General features: G+C 37.5%; 1 protein-coding gene across 23 annotated transcripts in view; it reads right to left on the reverse strand.

The window, feature by feature from the left end:
* Positions 1-19,870, reverse strand: part of LOC134650171 (protein still life, isoform SIF type 1) — a 167,711-nt gene that overhangs the window by 101,262 nt on the left and 46,579 nt on the right. For all 23 annotated transcript variants that reach the window (XM_063505046.1, XM_063505044.1, XM_063505045.1 and 20 more), the window contains 3 exons: positions 19,461-19,575; positions 16,480-16,551; positions 11,775-11,825 (listed from right to left, as the gene is read on the reverse strand). In XM_063505046.1, the coding sequence (XP_063361116.1) occupies positions 11,775-11,825; positions 16,480-16,551; positions 19,461-19,575 (238 nt within the window). The remainder of the gene's footprint in view (positions 1-11,774; positions 11,826-16,479; positions 16,552-19,460; positions 19,576-19,870) is intronic.

A 19,870-nucleotide genomic window follows, 5' to 3' on the forward strand; every position in this document is an offset into this window, starting at 1 on the left:
CACGGCAAAAGGTAGCTTATGGGGGCTGGCGCTTACGCTGTTATTAACGCCGCTCCAATATTCAGCCGGGGCAATGGTACGTTTTGTCGTGGAACGTCACATATCTTTACTATTTCATATCTAGTAAAGCTCTAATTCATTTCCCGAATCGCGCCGTTAGTCATTACACAAATACACATCGCCCTTATATAACCACTTTACGAGTTAGGTACCTCCCGGTATGCGATGACTGACGAATTTTGCTACTTTTACAGAGTCTACTTGTGTGAATCATATGTTCTTAACGGTTTATTTAATCTTATAAAATTAATTTATCTATTTATAAAATTAAACTCAATAAAGTAATTCATAATAACAAGGAAAATTATAAATAGAATAAGTACGTCGCTGTGGCTCGTTATCATGTATAAGGTAATCCGAGATTGTACACGGATCCTTTGTAATTCCATTCGGCTAAATTGCTTTTTGGAATAAATTCCTATAATAGGATACCTCAGTATATTGTGGACATTTTTGTTTTTATTCATATTATAGGAGCTTAGGAGCACTTTACTAACTGTACTTTATTAAGTTTATCAGAGCTTTTCGTTTCTCGAAAGTAGACGTGTCTTACATACTTAATAGAATAATGTAACGTTTTACTTAGAGAAAATTTGATCTGTATTTAGCAATCATTATTTCATTTTACTTACATCTATGGTATTTAGATCGTAATTTTGTAATTTGGAGTATTGGTAAGTACCTAAAATTTGAAGCGCTGTGAGCCTAGTGGACGACTTGCAACTTCACTTGGACATCATACGAATCCCAACTTATGCAAGGGAGTTTTTAGAGAACGTTCCAAACGTTGAACTTGGGAGATGTTCGAAATATCATTACAAAAAAAACTCAAACTCAAACGATGTTCACAATATTTGCTCGGTTATAATAGGTACATACGTGCTGAGCGTTCGATGGTACTGTAAGTATCAGTTTTTTATACTTTTTACGACGACTTCGAGGGTAATTCAATCTTCGTCTCATATTTCGCCCCCCATGTCATTTTCACCCTATCGTAGCTATGGCTCTTGAAGGGTAGACTAAAAGTCTAAAACCCTATCGTAAACCGAGCGTCTTTCCATTATATTTCCACTCACATCTAGATTAATGTGTCTATTTGTCACCTTCATTTTAAGATTTGTGTTACTCTGTATTCGCGAAATGTTTGATAACCTAATCTGCGTTATAAATCTAATTATAAAGAATATTTTACACAAAATCATTCATACGTACTCCTAACCTTGATTCATAACGTGATAACGTAATGTCACTTAACGTCACACCACACGTATATCAAATATGAAATAACTCTTGTCAATATTTGCAACCAAATTAAATAAAAAAGGTCATCATTTCATCATTTTTGTTTGTTCAGTCAAACATTTTGAGAGTTTTACAAAAAAAAAAGATTGACATATCAGTGTCAGTGTGTTTGGAAAAGATTTTCTCAATGTTTTAAAAGTGTGTTGTGTTGTATTTTTAGTGCGTAAGTGGATGACTGTGGACATTTTTGGAATCCATATCCATCGCTGCAAGTTTATTACATGTAAGTAGGTACTTCACAACGATTAAAACTAAATTGCTTTCAGACTATCGTCGCTAAACCTAACCGGAATAAAGTACCTAGGACCAATTTATTTCTAGAACTGTAAAGTCTGTGCGGAAAGAGAAGAGTCATGAAATGTAGCGGAGCCCATACATACGACTCTTCTTTTTCCGCACAGACCCTATCCTGAAATCTCGGATCTTTAATCAATAACAACATTTTCCATACTGGTATATAACAACAACATTTTCCACACTGGTAAGGTTAGGTTAGGTTAGGTTAGGTTAGGTTAGGATCCTAGTAAAGTGGCTATTATTTTAACATCGTTTCACATGAAGAGACTAGCTGTAAACGGAGAGCCTCGCGACACCGTAAGGCCAGTAAGCAGGTAATATAAATGCATTAACTATTGTGACTCGCTGGCCAATCCGTGCGCAACTGAATCTAATGGAACAGTTTGAAAACGTTACCCTAGATGCCGTTAGTTCTCGTTTTTAAACAATTTGACATGATATTTTTCGTTTAAGGCATGGACTAACCTATTAGGACTCGCAATCGCCATTTTGAGTAGCGTACCCCGGAAGAAAACATTTTTTTTGTATTAGACTTAGATGGCGTCGGTCATTCAGCGGGCTGTAGGTTGTGTAGCCCATTCCGCAAGAGGGCGCTGCCACTAGAAGAGTTGTAGACGTTGTAGTTGTTAAGGTGTAGTTCTTAGTTTTTCTTAAACGAATGGATAGATGGCGCAATAATTTTAATATTAGGTAGCTGGTCAACCAAATCTTGTCAGTAAAAAAAGGCGCGAAATTCAAATTTTCTATGGGACTACATTTTTCAAATTTGCCGCCTTTTTCTACTGTCAAGATCTGGTTGACCGAGTATACTACCGCATCATTTGCGTTTCTATGTGTGAACAGCGCATCTGTACACGTGTCATTGTGTGAGTTAGTTGTTATTATTATAATTAGGGCTGACTTTCGTTTTTTGTCACAGATAGCAATCAAATGTATATGTTTTAGATAAAAATGGTCTTCACAGCAAGATGTGTTGTCGTTAATTGTGTAAACACTAGCAGAAATAGTGACTGCAAATTTTATAGATTTCCAAAAGTAGTGTGGAAACAAGAACACGCAATAAATGGATAATTGCCGTAAGGAGAAAAAAAGTAAGTCACCTAACCTAACCTCTAAAATCATACCTTCCTTAAATACGCAAAAATTTGATTTATGTTGTAAACGTATCAAGTTTTAACGGTGAATTATTTTGTTATAGTCCCGATGGCACTCAAAACCGGACGACAGAATTTGCAGTGCTTACTTTATTGTTGGTAGAAAGGCTGATGAAAGTGATGAACAAGCCAGTCCCAGCTATGTTCCAAGAATCGAGACAAATCAAGACGGATTGACGAAAATGCGGCAATATCGAGGTTCCAACGTTATATGGAACGAAGAAACGCGAAAAAATAGAAGCTGTTAGTGCTATTAATACAACTAATACAAGTGACTTTGAATTGCTGGAAAATAGTGTTAGTGTGACTTCAAAATATTGATAGTGAATGTCAAGTGGACCTGTATACAGGTGTACAAAATCCAGGAAAGACGTTTACGTGCAACAGGTACATATTTTATGGTAAAAAAACGTGATGCCGAAGTTCAAACAGAAATATGTAGATATCAGTACCAGTGTACGAAGATTATTAAGCATTTTAAAATAACAAAACTCGAAGTCTGTAATACTGCTAAAAGTATTTCTCTGGATCTAGCCACCATAACTGACAGTAAATATTTTGCTGGATTTTAATTTATTAAAACCAACGAACAGGGGCCGATTGCATAACAAACTACAACTAATAATACAACCGGAACTCCTTATTTAATAAGTTAAATTAGAAAAGGAGTTCCGCTTGTAATATTAGTTGTAGCAAGTTGTAATTTGTTATGCAATCGGCCGCAGCTTGTAGATCTTGCAGGTGTTACTCTTAACAACTTCAACTTTTTATTAAAAACTACACAAATACATTATATGGTGAGCGAAAAAGATAGACTTCTACTTTTCTTGATGAAAATAAAACTTGGTGTCACATTTTCAGCACTCAGTGTTTTGTTCGGTATTCATAGAACAACAGTGTCAAGAATATTCTGCCCGTATGTTGAAGAAGTAGCAGCTGTTACATCAAATTTGGTTTTTTGGCTAGAATGCTTCCGTCCGGAGTATAGTAACACTAGAGTACAGAGTTGCCTATAGTACCTACAGAGCAAGTATAGAAGTACCATCAAGTTTTGCTAATCGTGTGTATTGCTACTCACACTATAAAAAGGGTTTTACCTCAAAAGTGCTTATTGGTATTACTCCAGGGAGGCTTCATATCGTTCAAGTCAAAAGAATGTGGTGGAAGAAAAAGTGTCTCCCAAATAACGAGTCAGGATTAGTAGACTACTTAAAAAATTGGGATATTGTCTTGGCTGATAAGGGATTTCCGGCAATAAAGAATGTAATTGATGAAAGTGGAAAAGAAATTGTTTTTTTAGACTGGAGGAAACCGGCCTGTTTTGAGAAAAGTCGTCGACATCTCTTCTAAATACCTAAAACTGGTATGGATGTGTTCCTCGTGATCTCTAGAATACGAATTGACCGGTTTTGGTTTATGGAGGGGGGGACGGGTCGAAAAAAGGGGGGGGGGCAAAGATGTCGGCCGACCATCATTGATATTTGTGCTATTATCTATGAAAAGGGAGCTTATTGCCGATGGCGCTTACGACACTGACATCGATAAGCAAAAAACGTAGTAGTTTAAAATTGGGGATTCTGGCACATGTTTAGTTGTTTTGATTCCCAATTTAGCAATTAAGTTTCTTTGAATACTGGAACATTTGAGTGATGCTTGATGCTTAAATAATTATTATTTGAGCTTATTTCCTCGCATGTTTGGAGAAAAGCACTATATATGCCTCGTCAGGAATAGCAATTCGTGGATTCGTCTTCTTTGTCGGACTCCGCTTCGCGTCGTCCGACAAAATCGAAACTCATCCACGAATTGCTCTTTCCCGGCCTCTGCAATAATGTACTATAAATGTAATGTATCGTGTTACCGCGCGTCGGTAACATTAATATTATGTGACAGAAAAATGTATTACGAGTTATTAAAATTAGTAAGACATCGCTAATGCTATTATATTTATATTTTATATGAATGAATATATTTATATTTTTTTAATATCAAACATCCAAAAAAAATGCGTCAAATGAAACGAATTCAGTACGGGGTATGGTCGAAGCGCCATCTCACGAAATATATTATCAACATTGAGGCAAGACGAGAGCATGACGATAGTTGTCATTCCAACCCGTCACATGGCATTGATACAGAATCACACTTATTGCAACATTTGACACTACTAGAGACATCTGCTATACTTTTGGGAACTAAATATAAAGTCACGCTACTCAAAATGGCGATTGCGGGTCCTAATAGGTTAGTCCATGGTTTAAGGTAACGCTATAGGTAAGAAAGTGCATTTTATCAAAGGATAACTTCGAAAGCGGGATAATTTCGCAGATATAAATAGCAGATACTTGCTATATCTGCTAAACTAGAAATACTTTATGACAGGGTATGGTGGTATCATGCCACTTAAAAAAATAAGTTAGGATTTAACAATCTGAATATCGTTTAGGCCCCTCTAGGGGCCCACTGATTATCAGTTCACCGGACGATATCGGCCTGTCAGTTGTTCGGAACTGCCAACTTTTTATTTTAATTGACAGGCTGATGTCGTCCGGCGGACTGATAATCAGTGGGCCCCTTAAGTTACAGTTTAAACGATAGAAAATTTTCTGAATGTAATGAAGAGTTTTATGTAAACTACCGTTTGGTCCATTTGTGATAAAAATTGTAAGTAAAATAAAGGATATAAAGCGGCATTACACTTCAGTGTTCATTATTCGAATTTCTTTGGTTACTCTAGTTTAGTTATATGCAAACTTCCCGCAAAACTTATGAAGCATAAATTTCAAAAGTTTCCTTGAGTGAAAACTGCTGCATTTTAAGAACTTGGACTTAGTTCTAGATAGATACCAAAGATAATTACACATGTAAATTTCATGGTCCCTTAACATCGCAGAAGTATAAATATTATGAACAAATACTTTATTATTATTTATATTATAACAGCACTGACTTAATATAAAAGAAATAGACACACAAAGCAGAACAAAAACGTCAAGAAATGTGGATCCCAATGACGTTTCGCACCATTTGCATTGATGATAAAAACGCTTACGTAAATTTTGAGTCAAGATAAATGTTTCGTACAGAAAAGAGCTTAATGTCGTAAGCATTAAGTGTCAAATTTGCAAACATAAGTACCATCACTGTTAAAAAATTTAGTCCGATGGCACTAAACGTAACGTATTTACGTCAAACAACGTCAAACGAGAATAATGAAATTAATGAACGAATGGAGTCACTTTGGTAGGTACACTTTAATATGTATTACTGTACAGGAAAACCAATTGAAGTAATAAATAAAACAAATTTAATTTAATCGCGAGCTCAAATAAAATTAATTCGTGGTTCAAATTCAAACAAATCAAATTTTCAATTCGTAAGTATACGTCTTTAAATACTAATTTCCTTGAAATAAATTCTACTTATTAAATAACTGTGTATTTAAGATCTACATTTACTCATAGCGCGGGTGCACGGGGACATTTAGATACTGATTGGATTTTTTTTATAAAGTCTACCTATACTTTATAAAAAAAATCCTGTGGTTGTCACTGTGTTCCGACAGGTTTAGCATTTACAGTTAGTCGATATAAGCCCTTATTGGTGGTGTATATGTCGGAAACAGGGAAATGGGCCGAACACACAAGTGCCGTTTTGCCTTGTTTAAAACTGCATCACCCCTATCTCTTGCTATAATTAAATAGCTGTCCACTTTGCACGTCGCATAGGTTTTCTTGGAAATCTTGAATTTAAACATAATATTATTTCTTATGAATTCCATATAAAAATATAAAAAAATATTGACCTCACATCGACTCATTAAATTTTTGTTCCTTAACATCCCTTCTTTGGTACTAACAAATTAATTTATTCAAAACCATAAAATTACCACCAGATTACATAAATTATGTAATGCTATCCAAAGAACTAACCGAAAGAAATACATTCCATCCTTTTTCCTTGTTTTATCATTGTTATTTTTACATATTTTAACGGCACATTTCGTAATTGTTGACAACTTCACATTTGAGCGTTTCAAACAAGACTAAACGAAAAAGTAATGCATGATCTGTTTTGACATCACTTTTGTGGGGCCATTTTTGGCGGCTGATTGGGTATCCAGTTCTTTATACTATATCAATGTATAACAGTATTACTTTATTGCGTTGACTTGTTTAACTCGTAATTTTTGGGATTGGGAAGTAGCAAAGTGTTTTTGAAGGTACTTATATATTCGGCGTTTTTAACCGATGCCCGAATGTACAACATTATATTTATTTGTGCACTTTATAAATTGATAGTTGTATAAATGTAAATAGCATTAAAGTAATAAATTAAATGCAAACACAATTAACAGGGGCAAGCTCGATGTCGAAGAGCTGGTTTAAATATTGTATATAAGTGCAAAATATCGAGTTAATAAAATCGTTAATCGTACACAGATAAGGGTAACATAAACGATTACAATATCTTTTGTTGACATGGAATACAATTTGGTGTTAAGTCTACCATTTCCACAAATCTACATTCTACATTGAAATTTAAATAAACAAATAATTGAAATACTTAATGAATTATACGGGGTTACATTTTTTAGGGAATACGAGATATAAAGTCAATTTTTTAATTCGGTAGACTAAAATGACATTTCATAGTATGAAATGACACATGATGTTCATAGTATGAAATGTTATTTTAGTCTACCGAATAAAAAAATAGACTTTACCTATAATTGTACGTGATTTATTTTGTGATTTCAAACTTACTGATACCTATAGTAAGGGCTGATCATAGCAATGAGTACAATTGCTTACATATATCTTGTATCACCAAAAAATACACAGTGTAATCAACTAATAATCATTACAATGCTGATTCTAGAATCAACGTGGATAGTGATAGCAGTCCTTGATCTACTGCCGTATTCGAACTTCAAGATATTCACAAGAGACGACACGTACTAGATCCGTTCTAGATACTTTGTACTTTAGATATCAACTAGTCCTCTTTTGCAGCGCAATTCAGGCAACCAATGTCACTTTTACGTTAGATAGAGTTAGATATCTATTAGATGTGAATTGGATCTCTAAGTCATATCCTGTGGAAATCGTTTAAGAGTATCTCCAGAATCGCGCAAATGTCAAATTTGACAGGTTAGATCTTAAACATGTCGTTATCGTATCTTGCAGTGATGTCTAAAAGATATCTAATAGATATCTAATTCAAAATCCGAATCGGGCCCTTAATCATGGTATACCGACCTCAATTATAGAACCTTATCGAGAATCTGAATAATTCGCGCGATTACTCTGAATAATGTCTACTCGTATTACCCCTGGCGGTCTAGCATGAGTTGCGTTCTCGCGCGCGACTCCATACATCTGGCGCGACTTCAAGTATGGACTCGCGCGCGAGAACGCAAGTTGTGCTAGACCGCCTGATTCCATTGTCTTCTGAGAAGCATTAGGTACCTAAGCTGGTTCATCATCTTCCTCGCGTTGTCCCGGCGGCATTTTGCCACGGCTCATGGGAGCCTGGGGTCCGCTTGGCAACTAATCCCAAGAATTGGCGTATGCACTAGTTTTTACGAAAGTGACTGCCATCTGACCTTCGGACTCAGAGGGCAAACTAGGCCTTATTGGAATTAGTCCAGTTTTCTCACGATGTTTTCCTTCACCGAAAAGCGACTGGTAAATATCAAATGATATTACTATTACTACTACTACTACTACGTAAGCTGGTTACTAATTAAGAATAGTGTAATAAGATATATATAGCTTTCATTCTTTACACAGTAGGTACCATATAAATATATATCAAGTTAAACGACGAAGCTCTCAAATGGATCTCTCTGGAATAAGATTGTTAATTATGAATATTATGATTTATCTGTATCACATTTTAAGGCAAGTATGTCAATTTATATGAATATTAAATATAGCATCAATCGAGATACAAATATTTAATTCAATAAAATATTAAAGTTTGCTATTAGCTCGCTCCTAATTATTAATCTGAATGACATCTCGCCACTGCCCCTGTCATTTTTGCAGACGGCTTCTTAAATATTAAATAGCTTTAAAAGTTTTGTCTATTCTAAAAATCATATTAAATGTTTAATTAAGTGTAGTATTGCTAATGGATTGAACAATGAGTCCAGTGTTACGATAAACTGGGTCAGAGTGAGGTGTAAAAATCAATATCAATACGAAATTATTAATATATTTTTCTAATCCCGTACTTTTATTTGTCACTTAAAGGGTCGTGCACACACCTTTAAAACCCTACCTTATAGTTGTCAAGACAAGTCTTTAGTCTATTCCCAAAAAAAAGAATGTGTGCTTACACGCAGTATTTTTTTGGCGATTTTACGATACTTACGATACGAAAAAATATTGAACGAAAAACAGTGTTGCCAACCTTATTTTAAATGTCATCTCTGACAAATAAGTGAACCATAGACATGTTTTTTTTTTTAATTTCATTCATTCATTCATTCTTTTCCCGGCTTTACACTCCATTTTTGCTACTTCTTGAATTAAAAATATTTGTTAAATTTTCAATTTTATTTCAAAGTAAGTGCTTGGTCGTAGAAAAATTATTGTATGCAACGTTGTTTAACTGAGTCAAAAAATACTCGTGGCGTCTTTATTAACAATTTTCGGCTCCGCCTCAAATTGTTACTTACGCCACTTGCCTTTTTTGACCCCTCTTAAACAACGGTTGCATAAAATACTATAATAGTAGTTTATGCAACAGTGATATAATAAGGGTTCTTAAAATTCAAGGGTCGAAGTTACAAAACGAGACGTAGTCGAGTTTTGTAAAAAAAAGACCCGAGAATTTTAAGAACCAATTATGAGCTGTTGCATACATTACTTTTTCTATGACAGCTGCAGCAAAAAAAAAAAAAAAAAAAAGAGTTATTAAAAAAAAGAGATTATTAAAAAAAAAAGAGTTATTATTTAAAAAAAATTGAGTTATTATTTAAAAAAAAAAACAGTTATTATTTAAAAAAAAAAAAGTTATTATTGTAAATGAAAACATACCTCTTTCAATCAAAATGATCGGAACTTGTATCTTTAAAAAAAATAAAGCAGTTGTATTATACTCATAAGATGACTGCTAGCAGTCATCTTATGAGCCTATAGACAAAGCATTCAAATGACATTGCTTTAGATATCACTGTCAGTCATTTAATTGACACATTTAAGTGCTGGAGTAGAAAAATAAGCTTATGATCACTTGCTTTAGGTTTATAATTTACAATATTTACCTAATAAAAGTTGTTCTAATTTGCGGCCAACACTACATAGTATAAAACAAAGTCGCTTCCCGCTGTTTGTCTGTCCCTATATGTATGATTAGATCTTTAAAACTACGCAACGGATTTTGATGCGGTTTTTTTTAAATAGATAGAGTGATTCAAGAGGAAAGTTTATGTAATAGTTTAACTCGTGCAAAGCCGCGGCGGGTCGCTAGTTTATAAAGATAACCCATAATATAACATAAATATCAGCCAGGTAAATGAGAAAGAAAATGTATCTGAGACGAATTCAGTAGGTATGTATATTTTTGGCATGCCGTACCGTAAAATTGCATAGGGATTTGTTATATCTGAGATTTTGTCAGATCCGTTTAAGACACGAGAGGTCACGTAGGTATAGACGAGATTTCTTTTTAATTAGAATTCTTATTTTTTTTTTCCTTTTTAGAACACCTCTTCTTAAATCTCGAGTCCTATAAGGAAGGATACTTGTAGTGTCCCGGGGGTAGATTTGTAGATCGCATTCCGTATTTTTATTGTAATGATTCCTTTATAATGTTAACAATTAAGGCTTTATCTACTATTTCAGACGAAGGAACGAGGAGGATTTAGAGCACGGATTGTACAGCTCTTCAAGTATTTTAGAAGATCAACATAATGGGGTAAGTCATTAAAGCATTCTAATTTTTAGCAGACGTATATTTCTAAATGGTTGAAGATTACTGCCTTTAAGCCCCATATTTGTCTAATAATGTTCCACACCGTCAAAAAACTTGAAAATAGGTATATTTATACAAAATATTGATAAATGAATATTTCTAGCACAAATTGTATTTTCTGGCTTGGCGCTCAGTAATCCGCTTTTACTTCTAAAATGAACGGACACGCAGTGAGCGGTAAACGAGTAAAATAAACTAAACGGTTTCCAGTTGAATCACTTGCAGAATTGGAAAAAAATACTTCCAAATTGAAATGTTCAGAGCTGTTGCCTGGAAAAAATGTTAATCTACTCTGCATAAAAGTTATCAATCACAGGTACTTAGTGCACTTACTATATCATATATTAAAAAGTCGTAGCTATGAAATATTTAGTTTTTGAGCCTTAGCATAGAGAAATATAATAAGACAAGAGTGCTCACTGCACACATCAGTTCAGACTATTAATTTCAGTGTCTACATCTAGCATCGAGTAGCGGAACTATCAGTACTGCTGTTTGACAATAGATGTAGCACCGACCGGATAGTCTTATCTCAACAGCATAAGACTTTCCGGTCGGTGCTACATCTATTGTCAAGTAGCAGTACTGATAGTTCCGCTACTCGATGCTAGATGCTAATAGTCTTTTTGGTACTAAAACTGATGTATGGAGTGAGCACTCTATGTATTTTTTTCTCTATGGCCTTAGTAACATCGGTAAATTGATTTAAACTAACACGATTCTCACTCATACTTTTATACGGCCTGACGTTTCGAACGTGACGTTACGTTCGTGGTCTGCTTGTGACCAGACCATAAATAAACGTAAGTCTTACGCGATTAAGTCCCGTGTTAGTTATAAAAGTATAACATCGGTAATTCTGCCGACAAATTTCTGAGAACTTGATTTCCCATAGAAACCCTGTTGAGTTGTTAAGAGAATCATAAGAGTAAAAGTTGCTGGTAATTAGTAAAAACAAATCCAATTAGTACATACCTTGATTGATGGTCGCTCAGGTACCCTTGATCCCGGTCCCTAATGCGGTCTCTGCAAAAAAATTAAACTTTTGACAAACTAATTAAAACATTTCAAGTTTCGTTTCACTTTGGGTTTATGGAGAAGTCAGAGGTGGGACAGTCGCCATCAGATATATCGGAGCGGCCAAGGTGTTCACAATATCTGAACACGCGCTCTAACGCCATGAGAATAGAGGCGTGTTCAGATATTTGTGAGTGCCTTAACCGCTCCGATATGTCTGATGGCGACTGTATATAGATTATACCCCGGTATGTAGCTAAGATTCGCTTTTGTTATAACTTATAATATATTATTCGATACATTTCACAAACGTAAAGCTTAAAGAAGTGTGCCGCAGGGCGAGAAGAAAATAACCCGGACTGCTACAGCTTGAATTCAGTTTGAATAAGAATATCTGGGAAGAATATAAAAACTCAAAAATGCGCGTTTTCCTAGAGATAAGACCTAGCTAGATCGATTTTTCGCCCCCGAAAATATACCAGATTTCATCGAAATCGTTAGAGCGGTTTCCGAGATCCCCGAAATATATGGTATATAAATAAATAAATAAATAAACAAGAATTTGTCGTTTAAAGGTATAAGAAAATAAATAAATAAACAAGAATTGCTCGTTTATTAAAGGTATAAGATTAGTAAAATATATACTAAGTTAAAACACAGATAGCAAAACACTTTTTTTGTTAAATATACCTATAATTTCTTCATAATATTTTTATTATAAATAAATATATTTAATGCAACTATGTACTAAATGAGAAATAAAGGCTTTATTATTATTATTCATTTATTTATCTTTCCTCTTACGTTAGGTTATTTATAATATGAATATAAAAGTAAAATATAAAAACACTTACAAAACAATAAAAAATACATATAAACACATTATAAAAAACCTAACCTAGAATGCCGCCGGCAGCGGGGCAGGGCCCAAGCTACCGGTGGTCAGGGCCGCAGAGAGAGGAACCGGCGGACTATCCGCGCCGTGTCCAAGATCACCGCCTTCTGCATCTGGCCCTTGATCCAACCACCTAGCGAGAGTCTCTCAAGATGTTGGTCGAGACTCTTCGCTATTAGACCGTTCGCTGAAACAACTATCGGGACAATGATCGTCGAATCAACATCCCACATGGCGGTTATCTCGTGAGCCAAGTCTAGGTACTTACTGGACTTGTCCTTCTCGGCTTTCACGAGATTCTCATCATGGGGGATGGTGATGTCAACGAGCACGGCCCGGCGTTGCGCTCGATCTATTATCACAATATCAGGCTTATTGGCTACAATAGTCCTGTCAGTGATAATAGATCGATCCCAATAGAGCGTGGCACGACCATTCTCAAGAACTGGCACAGGTGAATACTTGTAGTACGGTACTTCGCGGTCCACAAGACCGTATAGAAGAGCAAGCTGTTGGTGAATAATCCTGGCTACGAGATTATGTCTGTGCAAGTACTCGCCGTTAGCAAGATGAGAACAACCGGAAATGATATGCCTGAGTGACTCTCCGGGACGGCGGCATGCCCGACAAATGTCGACCGTACCGTCCTTCAGGATATATTTCCGATAGTTGTTCGTCATCATTACTTCGTCCGCAATTGCACAGGCAAAACCCTCGGTTTCTCCGAAGAGGTCCCCGAATCGTAGCCAGTTCACCGACGCGAGCAGGTCCACATCGGGTCCCGTGAGGGCCTTGTAGAACCGCCCGTGTAGCACCTTACTCTCCCATGCCGCCCTGCGATCCGCAGTACTTAGTACCACAGGTTTGCGCCAGTTCTCGTTTGCCAAGGAGAGCGGCGTGAGGTTCCTGTCTACTGCCACCACATCACGATGCATCCCACACTCGTTGTTAAGGAAATAATTCCTGAGATTGTACACCTCGCGGTTGTGGAGATCCTTGGCGTTTAGGAAGCCTCGGCCTCCACATTTCCGTGGGATGTACAATCTCATAACTGACGAGCGTGGGTGGAGCATGCGATGTGCGGTAAGCAGTGATCGGACCCTCCGATCCAGGGCGTCCAGCTCGGTCTGAGTCCACCTTAGTATGCCAAAGGAGTATGTGAGTAGGGGCATTACCCAGGCGTTGAAGGCGCGCACTTTGTTGCCTCCTGACAAAAGACTGTTAAGGACTTTTGTGAGCCGACTGAAAAAGCGCTCCTTCACCGACCGTCTAATACCTTCGTCCTCAATACCCAACGACTGTGACATACCAAGGTATTTATAGGTTTCTGATTCAGAGATAGATCTGAAAGCCATTGTCTCAGAGAGTTGTAAATTTGTTGAATTTACAACCCTCCCCCGCTCTACATGTATAACCGCACATTTATCGACACCAAACTCCATGTTGATGGCACTACTGAAGACTTCGGTAGTTTTCAGTAGGTCCAACAAGTCTTGGTTATTTGGTGCAAATAATTTGAGGTCATCCATGTACAGAAGGTGAGAAATGACTTCACCCTCTCTCCGAAGCCGGCAACCTAGTCCCAAATCTTTCAGCAGGGTGCTGAGGGGATTCAGAGCTAGGCAGAACCACAGGGGACTCAGACTGTCACCCTGAAAGATTCCTCGCTCAATCCTTATAAAATCCTGCGGACCAGAGCGGTCATTCCCGCCTCCTGGTTGACGAAGGACGGTGGTCCACCGCCCCATACACGCGCTTAGGAAGGCTCTCAAAGTTGCATCAACTTTATACAGCTCTAAGACCCTCCCCAGCCATGAATGAGGCACCGAATCATAGGCCTTCTTGTAGTCAATCCAAGCGGCTGAGAGGGCCCCCTTGTTCCGCCGGATTTGTTGGCATATGGTCATGTCTATGAGGAGGAGCTCTTTAGTACCACGGGACCCAACCCTACATCCATTTTGAGCGGAAGCCAAAATATTATTTGCGACAATGTGCGCGTTGATTTTTGCTCTCAAAATGGATGTAAGGAGCTTGTAGAGTGTAGGCAAGCATGTGATGGGTCTGTAGTTTTTTGCTTCCGTGGTACTACCGGACTTGAAGAGCAGGAAGGTGACACCAGTTGTTAAGGAAGGTGGGAGAGAACCAAGCTCGAGGGCTTGTTGAAATTGTGCTGCTAAGCAGGAGTGCGAGCATCGGAACCATTTTAGCCAGAAGTTGTGCAATCCATCCGGCCCAGGACTTTTCCAGTTCTGGGTCGTGCGGATGGCACAACTTACGTCATCGGGGGTGATAGTGACTACCCCCATAGGTTCGATGGACTCGCACTCACGCTCGACAACATTCATCCAACTCCCCTCGGTGTGTCCGACAGGCACCGACCAGATGCTACGCCAGAAGTCAGTCATGACAGTAGGATCCGGCGGCTGCGTGTCGGACTCACGAAGGTTGGTTTCCTCCCACTTTCGGTACACCTTCCTTTGGTCACTCTGGAAAAGACGATTCTGCTGGAATCGATCCACACGCTCTCTGTAGCGGCGAATACGGTTTGCCCATGCATAGACTTTCTGCTTTAGAAAGTCAATGCGCTCCGTAACGTTGGCCATGTAGTCGCGGGGCCTGATATCCGTCCCCGCGAACGCCTGGTTTACAAAGCGCATTACTCGGGGGCGGTTATTGCCCCCCCTAAAGCAGATCAGCTTTGCAATAAGAGTCCTAAAAGAGCTGATACGTCGCATTATTATTATTATTATAATTTCTTCATTTTGCAATCGTTATCGGCAAAAAGTGTCTCTGCCATCTGTTGTGTTTTGGTATCTACCAAAAATATGGGCATTAGTAGGTATCAGCAAAGTCTTAACATTTGGGAAAAGAAAAGCCATATAAAATTACATTCAGTCAAACACTTAACTTTTGTTTGTTTGATATTAGATGGTTCTTTAGTTATGTTATATTTACCACAATTTTATTTTGCTACTGCATTATTTATTTGATTATTAAATATTTGTTTTGATATTTATTTAATGCGATATGTTTTTATGCCTTAAAAGTGGGGACACATCTAAAGACACCTTCTGTGGTTTAGTATATTAAAAGTAAATGCCTGCAGTAAGGTCAGCAACAATAGTAGCGGATGAAATAACGCTCCACATAATATATATATGTACAGTTCGCGTTCCAAAATATTTATCACAGTCTAAATTGTTCTACATATAAGGATTGGGATTTACAAACCATTTTTTTTAAAGCAGATACGTCTGCGAGTTAAACTACCTACAAATTTTATAATAAAGGAAAAATGCAAAATTTACGCTTCCAGCTGGACTAGAACCCGCGACCTCTGCAATCCTTGCATCGCTCTTAACCAACTGCGCTACGGAAGCCTACCAGAAATGCGAAAATCATTCCATTCCTTCCTTTATCCATTTTATTTCTATTTTCTTCTTTTTAGCATTTTTCCTTTATTATCAACAGTAGGAATTTTTGTTAAGCTGTCAAAGAATGGTAGACATTTGTCGCGTAGTCTAATCCGTCACTTTTGATGGTGACTGTACAATCTACGTGTGCGCCCCATTCCGCATTTACAATATATTAACGGAACAGAAAAATAAGATTTCTATTCGCTAAAGAAAGTTTATCATATTACAGAAAAGGGTATAATGTAAACATTTCCCCTCGTTCACACTTATGACAACAGTGTAAGGGATACTTGTGAGTGACTTCAAAGGAGCACAAAGGGACTGGGTTGAAAGCTTTATAAAAACAACAAACCTTGAACTGTGATCACTTAGGTAGCCCCGCTCCCGCTCCCGCTCTCGCTCCCGCATAAGCTCGTTGCGATCGCTAAAACAATACAATACATTATTCATTGTGGCATTTCTTTTGTTCTGAGAATTGTCAATTAGGTCATGGAATCAAATAAAGGGAATTGTTAAAGATTAGACCAGTCAGAATAAATAAGATTTAAATAGATTATTTTCCTCGTCTTAAGGGGCCACTGATGATTAGTCCGCCGCACGATATCGGTCTGTAAGTTAAACGCAAAAGGTGATCGCTCCGAATCACTGACAGGCCGATATCATCCGGCGGACTGATCATCAGTGAGCCTATATTATACGAGATATTTTCGAAATCATATCATTGTGATTTTTCTCCTTGATTTATGTTAGGGCCACCCCACATCTAGTCTAATGGCGTTATTCTTAAACGTCTGTTAAATCTAACAAGGCGTTAATATTCTATTGTATATCTTTTTAAAATTTGTGTTTGTTAGAAAGAGATCAAATTTACATGACGTTCTACAATGACGCTTAACTACGCTCAGGGCCGGATTAAGCATGTCGGGGCCCCTAGGCACTGCAATGCTCGGGGCCCCCTTACAGTTAATTTTGCATACATAAGTTCAGTTGTTCAGTACAGGGAAGTAAGTTTGCGGTTTTAATTTCAACCTTCAGGTGTCGGTTGAGCCGATCCGAACATGCCGAACGATGTCTTATTCGCTCTTGCGTGGACATAAAGGTTTTTTATATTAGTTTTTGCCTTTTCCTCCTTGCGTCCAGTGTGGGGAGAGCTCTTTTTTTCTCAATAAGTAGTTAAATATTTTGCGAGGCTGAACAGGGATTGTCCGACCATACGAGCCACATGATTAAAATTAACCTAATAATAAATATTTTATATGTGTTTAAATGATTATTCATTAACCAGTCGAACTAGCATGTAAGTACAGGGTAAATCGGAAGAGCAATAAAAATCGCGAGCGCAGCGAGCGCGAAATTTTTTGTGAAAAAATTGTGAAAGCGTGTTAAAAATGCCTAAAAATCCGAAGTTACCCAGTGAGGCGAGCTTTCATGCGAGGTCAAAGCCGTGCTTCAGGATAAGCTCAGCTAGATCACAGACGCCAACCAATGTCCATTGTATTAAAAAGCGAGACCGCAGGCCGAGCTTGGCACAGCGAGGCCAAAGGCTAAGTTGAAGAAGAGATTTGGTAGACGAACCAAAAAGTGAGGCTGAAGGTCGAGCTCAGCAATCTCCACATACTTAACAAGCCCGAAGCGTACTTATAACCAGCGAGGTGAGCTTTCATGCGAGGCAAAAGGCTAAGCTTCTGAAACCAATGTTTATATTTGTTAAAAAGCGACGCCGAAGGTCGAACTGTAAGAAAGCAGCGCTCTGATACGAACCAATCATCAAATGTTACTCAGCAATAATATATGTGTCATACAAGAGTTACTCGGAGGGCCGAAGTTTCATTAATGAGGTTTTAGGTCCTCGGGAGCCTGAAATCCGAGCTCGATTTACAGACTTTAAAAGCTATAAAATAACATAATTTACATAATCATTTGATGATTGTGTGTCTGAGAAACTGATATTGGACATTAGGTATAAGTAGGTACCATAAAAATTATTTATGAACTTTGGCCATATGAAACACAATTTTTTTTGGCGCGCGCGGGGCCGCCGGGGCCCCCTAGCCGAGGCGGGGCCCATAGGCAGTTGCCTACTCTGCCTTAGGGTTAATCCGGCCCTGCCTACGCTTAAAGATAATTATCGCTAACGGCCACTTAAATGTACCAAAAGGTAAGTTAGCAGACTGGCAAATAAGAAAAGCTGTATTCCGGAGATGCCATGATCCATGAGTGATTATACCTACAGGGTGCCATTTGAGTCATGATCAGTAATATGTTTTTCTAACTCCATAAACAACGAACAATTTAATGCCCCTACTCTTACTAAAATCAGACAAGATTTTTAAATTTTTTTTGTTTATTTTTTGTCATTTATTTTACTTTTACAAGTGGCAATGTGGTATTTAACCAGCTTTGTAAGATATTTCAAATGAAAAATTAAGTAAATTTTATTTCTAACTGGGACAAATGACAAAATTGATGTCAATGACAGTTCCGATTCAAAGAAGCGATTCAATTTACTAATTTAAATATCTTAATAAGCCGTTGTAATATCCTAAATTCACTTATAAAAGTAAAATAAATGACAAAAAATAAACAAAAAATAAAAATAAATCTTGTCTGATTTTAGTAAGGTAGGGGCATTAAATTGCTCGTTGTTTATGGAATTAGAAAAACATATTACTGATCACGACTCAAATGGCACCCTGTATATCTTGGAATATACTGTTACAAAAGGAAATACCTATTTCATTTACGCAATCACATATTATTCCTGCATTCAATACTTCCAATGAAATTTGGCATCTTTCCAATTTTCGTCGCTCTTTTGATATTTGACAAGCAATCTTATACATTGAGGATCTTTGACAGCTCCACCCGCCCAATGGCAATCCATTCATTGAAATCAGGTTGGTAGATGATGGATCTTTTAGTGTCGCATTTCCAAAATGACAAAAAACCTTTGTAGTCTCTCCATATCCGTCTGTCCTTCTAAAATAAATCCGTGTGTGGTTAATAACTATTGTAAACTTTTTTATATCTTACTTTAGCATGCTTTAGCCACACACGGACGTTTTTTCTAAAAGGCTCTTTAGTCTTTACTCCTGGCCTGGATAATATTAGTTTAATATAATGAATCCTTTAACCTTTTCGACGCCGTGTCAAACACAAAAGATGTCTCTCAGACGCCACGTCACCGAAGTGTCAAAACCTAGGTTTATGTTGCTCTGTGATCTATGACCGATTAATACGTTTTTGGCGTTGGACCTGCGGTGCGTAGGTATATATCGGTCATTGGCGTCCAAAAGGTTAATATAAACATACCTACTCGAAGGTTGTACACACCTGTAATATCCGTCGCGGTCTGATCGCGCGCTGTGCTGTCTCTCAACGCCTAGCCGGTGCGGTAGCGGCAGCGTGGATGACCGGCTTCCACCGCCGGAACACTGCGTCGCTGGACCTGACACAGACACACTAGCTCCCAACACCGTTCTCACAGACAAACATAAATCAACATGCCCATAAACAAACAGAACAAACTTATCTTCAACTTATACACAGGCAAGTTAAGGATCAGAACCTACGTCAATATTTTTTTCATTATTTACAGCCACTTCGTGCAAATTTTGAGTTTTTGAATTATTTTATCACAATTATTCTCGTTTAATTGAAGAATGATGGTGTTTATTCAAATGTTTTATAAAGCAACTTCCAACTGTCTACAGAACATCAAGCAAATTTTGACAAGCCACATC

Source organism: Cydia amplana, chromosome 8, assembly GCF_948474715.1.
Source record: "Cydia amplana chromosome 8, ilCydAmpl1.1, whole genome shotgun sequence".
NCBI classification, from domain to species: Eukaryota; Metazoa; Arthropoda; class Insecta; order Lepidoptera; family Tortricidae; genus Cydia; species Cydia amplana.